The sequence below is a fragment of the Chelmon rostratus genome, chromosome 10, assembly GCF_017976325.1.
Source record: "Chelmon rostratus isolate fCheRos1 chromosome 10, fCheRos1.pri, whole genome shotgun sequence".
In the NCBI taxonomy this organism is placed as follows: Eukaryota; Metazoa; Chordata; class Actinopteri; order Chaetodontiformes; family Chaetodontidae; genus Chelmon; species Chelmon rostratus.
Window position 1 is genome coordinate 21,971,084 of NC_055667.1, and position 17,736 is coordinate 21,988,819.

General features: G+C 46.9%; 1 protein-coding gene across 1 annotated transcript in view; it reads left to right on the top strand.

The window, feature by feature from the left end:
• The window catches only part of camta1a (calmodulin binding transcription activator 1a), a 272,264-nt gene that overhangs the window by 220,676 nt on the left and 33,852 nt on the right, over positions 1-17,736 (top strand). Inside the window, exon 7 of the mRNA XM_041945876.1 lies at positions 16,380-16,533. Coding sequence (XP_041801810.1) covers positions 16,380-16,533 — 154 coding nt within the window. The remainder of the gene's footprint in view (positions 1-16,379; positions 16,534-17,736) is intronic.

Here is a 17,736-nt window from a genome sequence, read left to right on the forward strand (position 1 = left end):
CCACTCAAAAGAGCACAGAGAGCTGGCTGGCTAAACAGAGCGGGAAACAAATGTCTTATTCCCTCGCCGATAATGTGAGCGTTGAGATTAAAATAGCTCTAACAGTGTAAGCCTGCTGAAGAGCGTCGCAACAAACCATGATCCTGATTTGATATTACCCTCTGTGTTGTACTTCACAAGCTTTCTCTTCACCAGCCTTTTGCTGCCTCCCCCGTATTAGACAACAGGAGAGTCCCTGTGCATAGTGTCACCAGCAAGGCTTGTTTGCGTTTACTAGAAAGCAGAGGAGACAAATGGCTCCACACTAAGTCTGCTCTGTGCTGTGCCAATCTCTGTGTCCCCGCTCATGTCAAGCCACAGATCTGCCCGTGTCACTATGCAGGCTCAGGCGTGATGGCAGAAGTGTGCACGCATCTCCCAGCTTCCCAGAGAACACTGGTCACAGCTAATGACCAGAACTGTCCGATTTGTCCTGCCCTGATTACTCCTCTGAGCCCCAATTAGCCGTGGATGAGGGTTGACATCCCGACACGATCACTTGGACGTGTCATAGAGGGAAAGATGAGACAGGGAAGGAGAGGGTGGAGGTAAGGGGGAAGACAGGGGAAGCGTGTGCTAAAGACAGAGGAGAAGAGCGAAGGGGAGTTGGCATGAAAGCCGTAGTAATGTGGGGCCAGAGTCATTCACTCTGCATTCAGTCAAATATCGATCTGAATCCCCCTTCAAGCAGCTACCACTCATCAACATACAAGCCAACAGCTCTGATTGCAATTTCTATAATTGGCAATTTTCATTGTGAAAATCTGTCTGTCTGAGGGTGTTAGCTGCATCTGGTCTGAGACAAGCTGATTTCTCAGCGGGTTAACGATTAAGAGGCTGAGGACTGTTTTTGGAAAAGATATAAGATAAAGATAAAGTATTTGGCCAATGAACGGGAGAATCAATTTACTAGTTGAGGCAAATAGTGAAGACCTGCGAGCCCCAAAGGTATTTTATTATGGATAAAAAGAATACCATTTGTTTCCCTCATTGTCAATTTCTGTTATAAACATTGTTTTCATCTGTGTCTTCCCTGATATTTTCTTCTTTTTCTTTCCCTTTCTCTCCTGCCTTTTGTTCTGACCCCAACCCCCATCCCTGTCTTTATTTCTCTCTGCCACTGTGTCTCCCCAGGATTGCTGAGCTTTCTCCCCTCTGCAAGTTTTGAGAGAAAATCTCTCCTTTTTTTAAAGGCTTGCTCTCATTCTCTCTCAGTAGGGGGCAGTGGAAAAGTAACTACAAGGGCACATAAAGCCTTCAGAGTCAAACCAGACTTCTTTTAGTCTTTTTTGATCTGGATGGATGTCATATTGAACGCACATGCGCACACACCCTTCAATGGGATGGCTCTGCTCCTATCTCTGTCTGCTCCCCCATCTCAAAACTCACCCACGCAAACCTGAGACGACACAGAGATTGAGAGGAGGAGAAGGGAGGAGGAGGCGAGACTAAAAAAAAAAAAGAAAAAAACGTGGAAGGGTAGGAGAGGAGGAATGGCAGGAGAGAAGGAAACAAGAGGTGGGAGGGGTGGATGTGCTTGGAGAATGGGGGATTAGAGTTAGAAGATTAGAGGTAGAAGATGATATCATTTGGTAGAGATGAGCGGGAGCAAACGAGCAGTGCAAATCACCCGACGTTAACGAGCTGCCTCGTAAATTACTGCAGCCGAGTGTACGCTTGAAGCTGGATCTGGATAGGGCTGCATAGTGCAAGGGAGGCATAACGCTTGTCTTAATATTATTTACTTCCCCCTCCCAAATTTATATAGGTTGTCTCCCATAGCCCAATATTGGGCTCCTGTGGCAGTATCAGGGGATGTTTCCTTATAAATAGTGGGAGGTTTTAGTCAGCCTGTGCCCCCTGTGTGGCCCATCCTAACACTCATACAGTCTGCAATGGATAGACTCCCCTCCTCCGCAGCCCAACATGGGAGAGCTCAACTACGAAAAAACAAAACAAAACAAATGAAAGTTGACTTCCTCAGTGACCACATTAACTCAGATTTGACAGGCTGTTCCTCATCTCCCTGTAGTGTTTACCTCGTAATGCAGAGACTGCAGCAGGAGGAATATGGAGTATTTTAATTATACTCAGATGTTACTTTTTCGATGAAATGTGATTTTACTTTTGCTAAAATTCCTTAACCCGTTTAGACAAATCCAGCAAGGATTACAGCAGTTCAGTTGAAGTGAACGTGTGTACAAGCCTGCCGGGGGGGGGGGCAAGAGAGAGACAGAGTTGGGATATGGATGGCAGAGAGTTGAATACTCTCTTTTTGTGCTCTTAGGGGGTGAGACAGGGTGGGGTAGAGGGGGAAATATACATTTCTATTTTAGCCAGAAGCCCAGCAGCAGGAGAATGACTTTCATTGGCTGGATTCTAAATATTACATGACTTCCTGATGGCAGTACGCCATCTGAGGCGCTGTCTGGCCTGGTATTAACCTGTCCGGATAAATCAGCCGTTTACCCAACTCTGTTCCTCTGTCCAAAGTGCCGTTTCCTCCCTTCTTACCTCATTTTCCCTCGGCTTCCCTTTTCTTTTTTTTTTCCTGTCACCTGTTTCTCGTGCACCATTTCTGCCTCTGGACGACTTGCTATGGTGCAGCCCACTTTGTGTGTGTACGGTGTGTGTATGTGGAGTTACTCTGTGGTCCTCTGCCAAGGCCCCTAACGTCATATGCAGCCTGGCAGGTGACAAATAGTTTTTTAATTGCTTGCACCAGGAAAATCATTAGTCTCTTCCCTTTCCTTGGTGGGACCAGGCAGGACGTGTGCGCAATAATAATAGCCTCAGTCCCGTTTCCCGCTTCCCGCCTGCTATTTTTAGAATAGGTATTTTAAGGGCCTTCTCTGTGTATGCCTATGTGTGTGTGTGTAAATATATATATATATGTGTGTGTGTGTGTGTTTGTGTATGTGTACGTGCACATGTGTGGAACTCCACTGTAAGGGTGGGCTAAATGGTCCAGAGGTGCTTTTCCTTGCTTGTGACGGAGGAGAGAGTGTGTTTGTCAACTCTGTTCCTGCCTCATGAGAGTTTTTCTCATTGCTGTTGCTATTCCCCAGCCCCTGGGAGCCTGCTGTTTGTCTCTGTGTGCGTGTGTTTGTGTGTGTGTGTGTGTGTGCATGCACCTCTGTGTCTGGCAGGCTCTAGCCTAGGCCATTGTGCTATAGTGCATTACTGTAGCAATCCACCGACACAGCGGCCAGCCAGATGAAGCCGTCCAGTTTATGGAGCAACCTGCAAACTCCAGCTGCTTTTGGTTGGGATTGTGCTTAGTGGTGAGATATAGTATTGATTTTCTCTCCTCGGTGCCCTTGCCATCCCTGCGTAGATATGCACCAGTGCTCAACATCCATTCACTGAGAAAGGGGAGAGGGGGGAGGAGGGAGCGGAGGATGATGTTTATGTGACGATACTGACCCCATTCGTTCACATGGAAAAGGCGTGGAATGTGAGGCGGCTAGACGTCAGAGGGGAATTGAGTTTGCGAGGCTCGGATTGCAAGATGAACCCTGAATTTGATTTCTGTGTTATACAAGCATTTGTTATTAGATGTCTGGTTGTCTGAGGGTGTTTGTGTGTCTGCATTCTTGTAAGGGTCTATTACAGGTGTGGGTTTGTGTGGATTTATGAGTCAACATACAAGGGTGTTTGTGCACGTGTGTGTGTGTTAGCAAGCAATTTGGATCTGTGCTGTTGATGTTTGCCTGCATTCTTTTTTTTTGCCCTTGGTTTGAATCCCAGTGGGGAGCCATGTTCAGTACTGTTCCAAAGCCGTTATTCCACTCTCCCTCCACTCCCTGCCCTCCCTCCCTCCCTCCCTCCCGCCATCCTTTCCTCTAACAACATGCTAAAATCAAATACATGGTCAGCCATTATTTGAAACATTTTTGTGAAACCCCCCAGCCGTACTGCAGCGGTTAATGTAAGCGCCTCATTAAGCAAAATCTTTCATACATAAATGATATAACTTAAAAATCTTATTAAGTATTGTATAAAAATATTAGTGTGTGACCTTTCTGTGAATTTTAAGAGTGGTGCTTATAAAATGTTTAAGCAATGAAAACTGAATCGAACCTTCTCGACTGCCAGTGTTAATAATACCTTTAGGTGTGCAGTACATCAAACATCACAGTACCAGTGACCACAGTTCTCATGTCCTGGTCTGACGCACGCACTCACACACACACACACACACACACACACACACACACACACACACACACACACACACACCTTACCCCATTAAATGTTTACATTACGAGGACTTTAAGGAAGGCGAGTACAATGTGAGTAATACATGGCCACACATACACGCACACACACACACAAAGTTATTAAAAGTCAAGTCTTCAAGATAATGCAATCAGTATCAACAATGTTCTTCCCACTTAGATTCATTAGTCTTTTGCTTTGTCCCCCCAACTAACACAGGATTTATTTTGTCATGTCTGACCAAATGTGTGATTTCTAATGATTTTAAATTGACTAATCTATCAGATGAGCTGATATCAATACCATACATCAGGCATCTCAAACCGGTTCCATAAAGGGCCGCGTGGCTGCAAGTTTTCATTCCAACCAAGGAGGAACACACCAGGCTGGAATCAATTCATCAGCTGATCTCAGTCTTCAGCTGATAACTAAGTGATCCCTTGATGTTGATTGGTTGGCCTGATGTGCTCCTCCTGGGTTGGAATGAAAACCTGCAGCCACGCGACCCTTTATGGAACCGGTTTGAGATGCCTGCCATACATCCTTAAATATAGTATAACAGTGACATCATCTGACATATTTGCTTTACCTGGTTTTATCAGCAACTGATTGATCACCCCGAGAGACATTTCAAGTTTACTGGGAAAAAAATGTCTTTTTATAGTCCACTGTATAGCCTGGTATGTACAAATTAATATTTTGCAGCTTCTACCAATAACTAAAGTGATTCAAAGTGAAAGTGACTAGCCCATAAAGAGATTATAAAAATCTCTCTCGTATGGTGGCCCACATCAGAAGTGTCACAAATTTAGGGGGCAGCTAGCCAAACAGCTGAAAGCCACAACTCTGTATATGTACGTGTGCGTGTATAATCAGCCTGTGTTATCCAAGCTAAGCAGCCCTATCCTGGCAGTGGTGAGACTGGGGAGACCCCGTCTCTTTCCAGATTCATCTCTCCAGCTTTGTTTGACTAAGTAGTGCCATGGTGTTGGTGTTGGAGAGGGCTGGAGTGGCAACAGCAGCAGCAGTGCAGCGTATGCGTGGGTTGCCTGAGCCAGTGGGGCTTGGCACAGAAAGGCAGCATATGTTCATGGCCAGCTTCCTTCCTCCTCTCCCATCTTTCTCTCTCTCTCTCTCTCTTCTCCTCTGTCTCTCTCTCTCTCGCTAGATCGCTCTTGATAACCCTCGTCTTTTACTCCCTCAGTTTTCTTTCCACTTCTTTTGGCTTTTCATGTCCTGGTGTCACCTGTGGGAGACAGCACAGTAAAAGGATCAAAGAGCATTGGGGATCCCAGTGTCCCCCAAGGACGGCCCACCGTGTCTCGCTAATGCCGTATCCCCGTCTTCTAACAAAGACACACGCATACTCTCCTCTTTGTCATTTTGTCATCTGGCATACGATCAGAGAATTTGCGGTGCAGCAGGTAATAAGTTGTGGCTGTGCGGTGGCTCTCTGCCTCATTTTTGATGCCTTTCCAAGGGTTGGTCACCAGCACCTTGGCCTGTCTCTGCCCTACATAAACACTGGCTCTCATCCAAGCATGTCAGAACCAACCATTTCTGAATACTACTGACTAACCTGTAGATATGGACCACCGTCCTGCTGCCTAGTAAAGGGTTAACTGTGTCCCAGTTAGCCCCAACCAGCTGTTTCAGCCTTTCACACCTTCTCTCCTGCTGCCTGCTCTCCTCCCTGCCTCTTGGACCAGTAAATGAACACTCATTTGCAAGTTAGATAAATCCTTTGAATGTATTATTGATGCAAACAAATTAGCCTGTGGGCCCCAGACAATACCTAATGGAGCCTTGGCTTATGGGTGAGGTGGTTTCCAGCGAGGGCACTGTCGGTGTTCCAGGATTGATGCCTGCTCTTCTGCCCCGTAATTATTTCTCCTACAAATTATTCAGCTGTTCTGATGCAGTTTGAGGTTTAAAGCAGTGCTACTTATTGCTGCCTATGTGATTCCAGGCCTCAATCCAGCCACATTCATTAGTTTATTAAAGGAAAAAAAAAAGACATGGGCAATTAGATAACTGGGATAAAGCCACCAAAATGAGGGCCTGTGTTATTATTCAAGTTTATGCATGCTGCTCATAATTCACTGGGGTTTATGTTGGTGTTGCTTTTTCAAGGATATTGTCTTATCTTGTTGTACACAGACACATGCACACATTTTAACAGCCTTGTATAAGCCTGTGTATTTACAGAGACTCTAACTGACTCCCTTTCCACAAATATGCTTAGAAACACTGGCAGAGTGTGTGTGGCTAACGCGTGCAAAGGTGTGGACATACGCACACACACATAGAGAATACACAAATGTGTGTTATTATGCTAGTAGATAGTAGTAGCGCGGCAGAGGGGAGGTTGTAAAAACCATGAGAAGAAAAAGTGAGAGAGGAGATGAGAGAAAGAGAGGAGTACCATACTGTCCTCTGTGATTAGGACCCAGTATTGATCAGAGGAGGGAGGGGGAGGCAGGCTGGGAGGGGGAGAGAAAGAACAGGCCCCGGGGCCTGGGCCCCAACTCTCTGGTGGCCTGTGCTCTGTTCCTCTCCTACAAGCTGGCCAGAGCCGTCGGGGGACACATCAAAGGGTCTTATCCTTCCATCCGTCCCATATGCATACACACAAATGCACACATTAATGCGAGCACACGCATTCTGGCCTTTGAAAAACGCTCTATTTGATGACATCATTTCCCCTTTTGTTCCGCCGTGAGACATCGTAAATCAAAGCTGATATGTTATCGCCGTGGCGTTAAAGAGAGCCACGGCCTCCTAATCTCCCATGAAGTGCTATTCTGATGGCGTGCAGTGCTAGTGGCTGGCAGTTACCTCGATCTGTGCGCCGCTGTCCTTCACATGAAAACTTCATATAGGATACCTTCCCTTTTCTCCTAACACACACCCGTCCAACTTACAGTCGATGCTATAAATTTTAAATGTTGGCCCGCAAGAAGCCTGAATGTACCTGCTGTTTTTTGATAGCAGCATTAGGTGCGCCCAGCCTCTCGAACACATCGCACAACAAGCTCAGTAGTCAAGAGCTGCAAGTGTCAAGCATCAAAAGGATCAAACACGGACACATACGAACTCACGCAGCATCAATCAGCTGGCCATGGTGGTGTGTCCATATTCTCCCCCCAGTATTCAGTGCGTGTGGAGGAAGTGCTCATTACTCTATGCTCTCTCAGGACCAGACCTGTGTTAATGCATTTTCTCCTCTTACTCTCTTTTCTTCTCCCCCTCTGCTCCCTCTGCCTGCTTTTCAGCTGACTCTGGGCTTTGGAAATCTTATTTGCCTTTCAATCCAGATCAATCTCCATCTTATCTACAGCTCCTGAATCATAAACATTTCATAGCCTCAACATTGACACTGACAGACATGAGAGTTTGGTGTAAAAGTGTCTGTGGAGGCTAGCTGATGCCGGACTTCACTCGGTCTGAAGGAAGCGTTGGGAACATCTCCCTGTCAACCCCACCCCCCCCCATCCTGCACAGCTGTCGCACTAACTCAGCAAGAGACGCGCACTGCGTTGCATGCGTTTGCATGCGCGTCTGCATGTGCCCTCACATATATAAAGTATGTGCCTGGTTTTGTCTGTGTGCATGTGTGTGATGTATTATTCATAAGAAGAAGCATTCATCTCAGTGAGACACCTTCAACAATTTGGAGACGTGGTGTGCTTAACGGCTTAATGTAGTTGCTGCAATTTGGCTCTCCTCTGGCTGATTAACACCGGCACTCCAGTCCTCACTGTGCTTTGCCTCACGAAGGATTAGGTGCTATAAGAAACATGGCTTCCCAGGGAGTTGATGAATATTTCCCCAAATTTACCTGACATTTTCTGATTTGAGCGTCTTTCAAAATACCCACTCCTATTCAATTTCTGTCTCACCATTGAGTCGCTATCTGAGGGAGCTCAAAAGAGGTGAAAACAAAGCATTTTCAAGGCAAAGCAAGAGTGACCTTGGATTGCTGTGTATGAAAACTGTCCCACTGCCTCTATGTCTTTAAATTGAGGACACAGACTTTCCTTTTTCTCATTTTCCTTTGTCTCTACTTCTCTTTTTGTCCCCACCTACATTTTTGCAAAACAGCAGGTCAAACTTTTACTGCGTGTGTGTATGTGAGTGCTGCCAACAGTAGAGCAGTCAGCAAAGTGCCACCTCAGCACCTGTGCTTTAATGATTAATACCATATTGATGGTCTCAATTAATTTCCTATTACACCACCAGAAGGCTGCGGTCGCTCTGTCTCTGTCATGGCCCTGCGCTTGTTTTGGGAAGCCTCTTTGTGGCAGCTGCTGGATGGAGATAGCATGCTTCTCACTACCTCACACACAAAATTTTTACAGACAGATGTACCAAACATGCTCACACACACACTAGTATCTTATGGAAACACACGCGCACACTATTACACGCTGCTTTGCTCCTCGCATTTCACCCACTCGCACGCAGATAAACAAATAAAATGTAACTCTGTCCTTTTGTTGGATCACTTTTAAAGGGGACTTGCTGTGTTTTAGTTACAATGTTAAGCAATGATCAAAAAACAGTTTAGAGCCCCAGAGATTCAGCTACACCTCTTTGTACAGTGCTCTGCAGCAATTTTACAAACCACTACTCTCACCTGATTGTGTGCCTTTGATATAGCGCAACCCCCTGTGTTTTGCATTTGAACCTGGTGTGGTACACAGCACTGCGTTTTAGGACGTTTTCTAAAGCCTATGCTTTGGTTCTTGAATAATCCCCTCCCCTGCAGTGCTGCTACATATTTCTAACAGTGTTTAAGATACTGATTTATTCTCATGATGATCTCTCTGTGAGCTGTGATTTGGTAACACATTCCCATGACCTTAACTGTCTGTGGACCTGCTCCACGGATCAACTCACAGTCAACACTGCCCCTGTAGAGAGGCTGGGGAAATGCTTGTGTTTGTCGATCAGATTGGCAGACTTCTGATGGCGCCTTTTCTCTTTCTCCCTTCATTACCTTTTCATATCCCATTCACGACTTCTTATCTCTGACCACTCTGTACTTCACCCCATAAACCCCTCTATCTCTCTTTAATATGCACTGTTAATCTCAACCTCATTCTTTTATTCTCTCTCTCTCACACACACACACACTCACACACTGTCTTTATTTTTCATTTTTCATGTGGACCCAATACACACCATTGGTTGCTAGGAAACCATTTGAGCATTTTTTTTCCCAGGGGCAGACGTTTGATTACCCATTTGTATGGTTGTGTATGTGTGTTGTGTGTGTGTGTGTGGAGGCCAGTGTGTGTGTCTCCAGAGAGAGGTCTTGCCAAGCTGAGCTCTGGGGCTGCTCCAGTATCCAGCCCAGTAATAATAATGAGCCCCTCACCATGCTTGACAGAGCACACAGGCTCAGCAGTCCTGTGGCCATTGCTGTTGTCACTGTGTGTCAGTCTCTTGATGTGCGTGTAGTGCGAGTACATATCTGTATGTGCATATATGTGAATTTATGCTCGACTAGTTTGCGCTTGACTGGGTCTGTTTTCTGTTACAACCTCAACAGTTGTTGTTGTTGATGCTGAAAACCGGTGTTATCTATTGTTGTTCAGTGGGCCATTGCAGAAGAAGATAGTCGCCAGGTTGGACTGTCTTGCTGCTGGACACACATCAGTCCTGCTTGTGACTCCCTGTTTAGAAATGCACCAGCACATCTTTCTCCCCCGGCTGCCCCTGTGAAGTCCTGATTCGCTCACAGACACGGGCAGAGGCACATAAATAGCACGCCTTGTCGACTGGCACGGGGAGAAAGACGACGCACACAAACAAATCAGACTCAGCACCGATATGAAAGGGAGCGAGAGCATAAGAGAGGGAGTAGAGAGAGATGGCATTAGCTGTGTTTTCCTCCTCCAAATGAATTGCACTATGCCCTAGGAGGAAGAGATGACAATGAGAGAGCAAGCAAGTGGAAAAGACTCAGAGAAAGCCAGAGGTTGAGAGGTTATTTTGAGGCGGGAACAAAAGAAAAGAACCATGAGAGAGAGAGCACACGGTTAAATCCTCCCTGTGTCAGGGAGCGCTCAGTAACTTCCTCTCCCTCCTTTTATTCCAGTGTGGCTCGGTGTCACCTGGATGGCCACTGAATATTAGGATCAGTGCCATGGGCTCAGCCAAGGCCATTATGGCAGCCGGATGGGCTCCTGATGGCCTTTTCTCAGCTTGCCCCTGGGCAGCGTGGCCTCTCACTTGGGACCACTACAACTAATGGAGAGGGTAGTGTGCTCTGCAAGGGCCTTAGGAAGAATAAGTAGGCTGTAAACTGTGAGTTGAGTTGTGGCGGCTAAAGGGGCTTCAATGCCTCACTGCCCGGCTTACCGCCTGACTTACTGCCTGCCTGCTTGGCATCCAGAATGCTCCTCCATATTCAGGCTCGGAATACTGGCCTTTTGCACTTTTATTGTAATGCATGCAGATGCTTGGCACAGCAACAAACACACTCCACCTTTTACTGTGGTGCACTGCACAAATAAAATATTTCAAAGCAGGGAGGAGCCACACACAAAAATAGAGGAGCACTCTCGTGCATATTCACTCACAGACGTGTAGAAATGCACTCACATATGCACAATTACACACACAAGTGCACCAACGCGCGCACGCACGCACACACGTATACACACAGACTTGCATTCCCCCACCCAGAGTGAAGTAGTTCTGCCCCTCTAAGCTGAGTTATTTAAAGCCCCGCTCTCAACTCCATCGGAGTGATTATGTGCTACTGAATTAAACATCACAGGCCTCAGCCCCTGGCTTCCTCTGAAACACGCTCAAACATGCTGGCCTCTTCCTGTTCCTCAAAAGTTCCAAGTTCTGCCTTTCATATCTCCCAGCCAGTACACTAGGTAGTGGAGGTAAAGAGGTGGACTATGAATCTTCCCTAAATCAGGATCTCCTGCTGTGCCTCCTGCTCTGCCATCTCTCTCACAGACCTTGGACGGAGGCAGTCGAGGCAATTCATATTAAGAAACCCTCTGTAAACTGGCTCTTACCCCTGGATTGGTACCCACCCCGGGCAGCATTTTAGCTTGGCACTCAAGCAGTGTTGTAGTTGGTGGAGAGCCGGGTGCAGTAGAGGGTGAACTGTAGCAGTTAAGTTGAGCGTTGACTCCAGACACCCCAATTAGGGTGTCTGTATTCTAAACTGGGAACATTTAAACAAAGAGTTTGTCATAGAGGACCCGGAGAGAGAGGGGGGAAAACAAGTTCAGATAGGGGATTGCTCTGCTACCTAGACAGGAGCTTCAGGCTGTTTGCTGCCTTTTTGGGAGGGTTTGACGTGAGATTTTGTTTACCTCGGTGTGTGTATGCACTTGCATGTGTGTCCGTGTGTGTGTTCATGCACTGCATGTGTGTCTGCGCTTCTGTGTGTCTGCACGAGGCATGGCACCAGCCAGCCACCCCCACATTCCAAAACACACCCGTTGGCAGTGAGCGATAAAGGTTCCAAACAAAAGGAAGAAGTCTTGTGCCTTGTGGAGGTGAACTTACAGCACCACAGAGGCAGCTGACCTTGAAATGAGCAGTGGTGTTTGGGGACAGGCGGGGGAGGTCGGTGTTTAAGAGTGCAACCTCAGTGCCAGAGGCCAGGAGGCTGCCTAATGACTGGCACCCCATGCCATCCATCACCATGCCACTGCCAGGGCAACTGCCCTCACACAGCCGAGAGAGCAGGGCTTTAATAACCCCGCGCACCCGTTCAGTGGACCACAGCGCACGACATGAAACACATGCATATACCACAAGGGTGTTCCTTTTTGCACGTGAAGCCCCACAGACACACGCAAAGATGCACACCACCAATTCTAATAGTCATTGCAAGCACAGACAGCATGAATATGCAGTCAAAATAGCAGACGCACTCAGACTCACACTCTCAGCTCATTGCGCTCATTCTGCATGCATACTGATGTGCGTAGGCCAGCCAACATACAGAAATCTGCCTCCAGACACTCATTCAAACGCTATTTATGATTTAATGTAGGCAGACGCAAAAACATAAAGGCACAGATACATCCACAATCACAAATACAGCAACACATGCACTTCCCCTCTGTATTTATACCTTGTTGCTGAATGTTTGTGACAAAACAATTGACTGCTCCTGCTTTCATGATATTTTGTGTTGCAATGGATATCCCTGTAGCCCGCTAGTTCAATTCTCTCATGAAGAACTGTCTCATTTCTCTCCTCCTTTGTTTGTTTTCCACATTCCTTCCTCAGAGTAAAAGTGGAAAAGGGGGGCTTTTCCCATACCTGCGCCCCTGTCTGCTCTGCTCTGCTCTCTCCTTCAGTGTGACAGGCTTTGAAGCCCCCATTCCTCGGTGTGGGTTATTTTATCAGAGAGGAACACGGTTTCCCCCCGCACTCCCAGGCTCATCCACGTTGCATGAAGCATCCCCTCTCAATTAAGATCCTTTCATGTTAATGGTGTTTTTATCGCTCCTGTGCACGGGTTGTGAAAGCGAGGCCTGCTATGGTAGAGTACAACCATGGAGCAGGGCTGCCTGCCTGACAATATAAGAGCTGTTACTCTCATTCTTCTTTCTGTCTCCATCTCACTGTCTTTCCATGTATCTCTATCTGGAACTCTGTCTCTCTCCCTTGCTCTCTGTCTCTTAATGAGCTATGTTGGGCTGCTGCAGTAGCGGGTACATGGAGGTGTTCCAAGAGGGTGCCAGATTTGTGGTAGGGTCACACAGACTTAATGAGACCAGCGGACACATTACTTGACCACCGATACCAGATTCCACCTGTAGTTGTAGTGCTTTGTAGTGAAGTCTCAGTTAGTTATATCTCACCTGCGGCTCAACGTGCACATTCGCTGTCTCACATTCGGCACCGAGTAGAAGGTCATTGTATCTGTCTCCACCGACATCTAACTCCGTCCGCGTCCTCAGCTCCATTAGCAAATCTTTCTCTCCCTCCTTGTCTTTTGGAGTAGAACAGGGTGTATGACTTCAGGATGAGGTAGGCAGTCACTGAGAGATCGTAGGAGCACTGGCTGCCTCTAAGTGCGTGGGTGCCAGAGAAACCTGTTGCCTGGCTACAACAGCACCTTTATCCTCCGGTTGCGATGGCGATGTCCTGCATATCGCGTATGCGTGTGTGTGCAAAGGGTTGGCGCACCAACTTTTTTGTGTTCGTCTCGTGCACTGGCATCTTGGACTGTGGTTGTGTGCGTGCACATGACTGTGTGTTCTTCTTTATGTGCATGCAGGCCTTTGTATGCTGATGTATTCGCGTGCGTTTGTGAGCGAGAGAGCGGTAAAAGGGAGGGGCAGGAAGGCGCTCCACCACCCACTCAGCAGGCCTTCCGCCCCCATGGCTGACTCCCCAAGACTCTGCTAGTAATTATCTCAACATCTATCCATCTGTTCCAGGGAGGCGCAGAAAACATTAACGCAACACAGCAACATCAAAATGCCGGCTGGGGACGCGTTACATTTTACGCATACAAGATATGTACATGCTTAAAGATGCCTTAACATGCGAATGGTCGCCACACATGTGCAAGTATGGCCAACATGCTGACATGTAGGAATTTATAGGCTCAAGCTCACACAGACACATAGCAGCATACAAACATAGAGATACGAACAACTTCACATCCTTAACCGCATGCACATCACAGGCTCCTACAGCTGTATCCCAGTCTTGCCTTCTCCTCACTGCGGAAGTGAGGCTGGAAAGCTGCCCTGAGACCCGCATGGGAAACAAGTGAAAAAACAACCAAAAGACTACATTACACAATTAATCAATAAGTTAATGAGATCTCATTTTGTCTGGAAAATGGTATCCAGGCAAAAAGTTCCCCCTCAGCCTTTTTCCCCCTACTCCTGGAGAACCAGCTCCCGATATTACACTGTGGAAAAAGAAAGCAGCCAGCAGGAAATTAAATTAAATTACCATCCTGATAGATTTATGTTATGCCTTACATTTTCATTGTGTTGTTTTCCTCTCAGAGTGGAGGTGGGCCGGAGTTGTGAGAGAGAGAACTGTTAAATATGTTGTAAAGTGAGGAGAGAGGAAGAGGGAAAACGAGACTTGGGCAAAGAGATGGAAAGACTGATAGCGGATCCCTAGCAGTAAAGCACAGTGACACAGATTACTTGTGTTTGGATGTAAGGCCGCCACATGATCTCTTCCTTTGTGTTTAGTGCAAATGTGTGCGCGTGCAAACTTGCGTGACTATGTGTGAAAAGGTAGGAAACGGCTGAGAGTGTGGGTGTCGGAAGGAGGAGAGCGCGTGTGTTCATGTATATGATCGTGCACAGCTAACCTTTGTGTGTCTTGTGACTATATATGTGCCTATTATAGTATTCTAATGACTTTGTCCTTGCTCAGTCTGTTTGTGTGTGTGTCTGCGCTTGTGTGTTTGCGCCGCCCCATGCATGAGCCGTGCGTCCATGCACATTCACTGCCACCCACGCCCATGCATCCACATACGTTTATGTATGCTCATAATTGAATGAAGCTGTCTACGTTTGACGCTCTCATTCCAAGTAAAGATTGAGAGCATCTCTTCGTTATTGACACAGCTGGTGGTGCCATCTGGGGGCATCACACACCACCCTGTGCCATTTCCATCCACACAGGGCAGCAGTCGTCGCGTAGTGTCCATACCAATGACAGGGGACAAGGAAAGCGAGGAGATAACATACCGCCATGTCCAGCTCCAGCGCCGGCTGGAAGTGATGGAGGGAGGTCATCTGTCCTCCCAAAGCTGTTTTACATATGACTTGTTGCTGTTCCACTGCTGGAGCTGTGACTGACCAGACAGTGATAGCTGTTGATACATTTGGGATGTTGTTTTTTTTGTTTCAAGGACGTGATTGTTTCTTTGCATCTGTGTGGCCCCAACCCCACCCCTGTCTGATGAAAGGGGAGCAGGAGAGAGGGTGAGGAGGGGGTGTAGTCGTGGATTAATGATACACACTGAGAGGGAGCACAGACCTACAGTAGCTGTGCCGTGATTTATTTGCCACTTAGTACTGATGAAGCTTCAAACTGCAGTCACACACGCGTGTTGTCATGACATTTTTCTCTATCAAGGTCTTTGTTGGTTTGTCGATTCTTGCGTCTTGTTTAGTTGCGACTGCATGCAAACATGCGAGTGGGTTTTCGTGTGCGTCCCTCGACTTGTGTGCATCTGATGGCTGTATACCTGCTTTCATTTGGCTGCATCCAGGTCAGTTATAATCAGTGCAGCTTTTATTTGCATCCTACGCATCAGTGTTGGGATGTGCTGCATTGTGAGTTAAGTTTGTGTGGGCTCAGTCGGATGTTTATAATAAATTGGAAGCCATAAAGACTGAAACGGGGACATTCCTTGTGTGAGTCTTTGCCATGCTCAGTAATCAAAGCTTTTCATGATTACAGAAGCGAATTGATGTTACTCACACCAGCACAACATTCCTTTAAACGCTACCTATTATTCATAAGCTGTCAATTTAGGGAATTTGCAGAGGTAACCCACTAACAATTTGCAGGCGGCAAATTGTTGAGTTTTGACTTGGTAAATACAGGCGGAGTTAATTGAGGGCATCAACTCACCATGTGGGAGGACTTGACAAAATGCCATAAGCGTGTTACATGAGCACACATTGTAATTATCACACATATGCACATACAAATACACACATAAATGAGCGTGCACGCTGGCATGCACGTCCAAGCACGCACACATTTGGAGATACAGATACAGCCACGTAATGAGTGAGATTATTGTAGATTTCTGATCCCAGATTTGTTCTGCTCCCTGGTTGTGTTCTGGGTTGTGCATTTACTCTTCTGTTCTTGGTCTCTAGTGTGTGTGTGTGTGTGTGTGTGTGTGTGTGTGTGTGTGTGTGTGTGTGTGTGTGCACCATCCATTGTTTCTAGTTCAGCAACGTTTTACTTCTCACCAACCAGCTGGCATGTTCTACATAAAAGCCCTCACAGCTGAGCCACAGTATCTGTGTGTCACTACTACTCCTCGCTGTTTGTATCCTTAAGAAACTGTGCTCTTGGGCCGACTATCCTTGGTGTCATTTCATCTAACCAGCCCCTCCCTCTGCTCCCCACAGAACCCTGATATCGTGCTCGTCCACTATTTGAATGTTCCAGCCATTGAGGATTGTGGGAAACCATGCGGTCCGATCCTGTGCTCCATCAATACAGACAAGAAGGAGTGGGCCAAATGGACCAAGGAGGAGCTGATCGGCCAGCTCAAGCCCATGTGTGAGTACTTGAAAAATCCCATTCAGGGCTATGCTTTCATGAAGTCTTACCACCACTCTCAGCTTTTATTCACAGATATAAACAGTTGCTGTCGCCTCTAAAAACGCCTTAATAGCCTTTACATGTCTACTTGCATGGAAAGACTAAACGTAGTGGCGGTTGTTTTTGTCTGAGGATTTAATGTCTTGTCCTATTAGCTGATAGCTGGTACATTAAGTGCCCTCAGCACCTCAGTCAGAGAGCATCTTCAGCCAGTGTTCCTACACTGCTATATGAGTGTGTGCTCTTCCTGGAGCCGTCTGCTAGCTATGGGTCAAAGTTCAGCTCTTCCCCTGGACCTCTGGCACCACTCTGGCCAGGCTGAGAGTGCGCCTCCTCTCTGGCCCAAGAACGAAGGCAAGGCAGAGGAGGGCAGAAAGCTGGTTATTGATTCATGTTAGTGCGTGGGAGCAAGAATGTCTGACTCACCAGAAATCCCCCCTCCACCCCTTCTCTGACTCTCTGTCTCCCTCCCCCCTCACTGGATTGATCCTTGTTGTTATCAGCTTTACTAATGCTCTGTCAGGTGCACTGTGTGTTTTTATGAGTCTCCAGACCTGCCCAAAGATTGAGGCAATGTTTTGGAAAAAGTCAGGGTTTGTCTGATGATGATAATAGCCAAATGGGGACCTTGTGGGGCATTGAAAATCTTTCAGAGAGCTGTTAAGATACCTTTAACAACCAGACTGTGATTCGGGCGCGTCTGGCAGGGGCCGGCAGGGCTGTGACTGATATCCCGATGGCCAATTATTGGTGATGTGGCCAGGTAAAGAGGAACGTGTCAGCAGCTTTACAAGCACACACATGCTGCATACTGACAAGGCAGTCAAGACTATCATCACCGAGGCCTTGGCCATATTGTTACCCACCTCACTGCTCTGCTTGCAATCACTTTTAGGACATATTTTAACATAAAGCCTTACCTCAGGACTGCCACTGAACAACAACGGCCTACTGTATTCATTACGTCTGTGGCTTAATGTAAAAACCAAGCACCATTTGCAGTAATGCGTAAAGTCATTAACTTTGGGAGTTGTTGGGACAAAGAGGGTGAGTGTGAGATGCCTTCTAGCTGCCAGGCTACATGAGGGGGCTACATAAAGAGCAAAAAATCCGTCTCCTGCTTTCTGTCTTTGCTTTCTATCTTTCTTTTACTCTCTATCC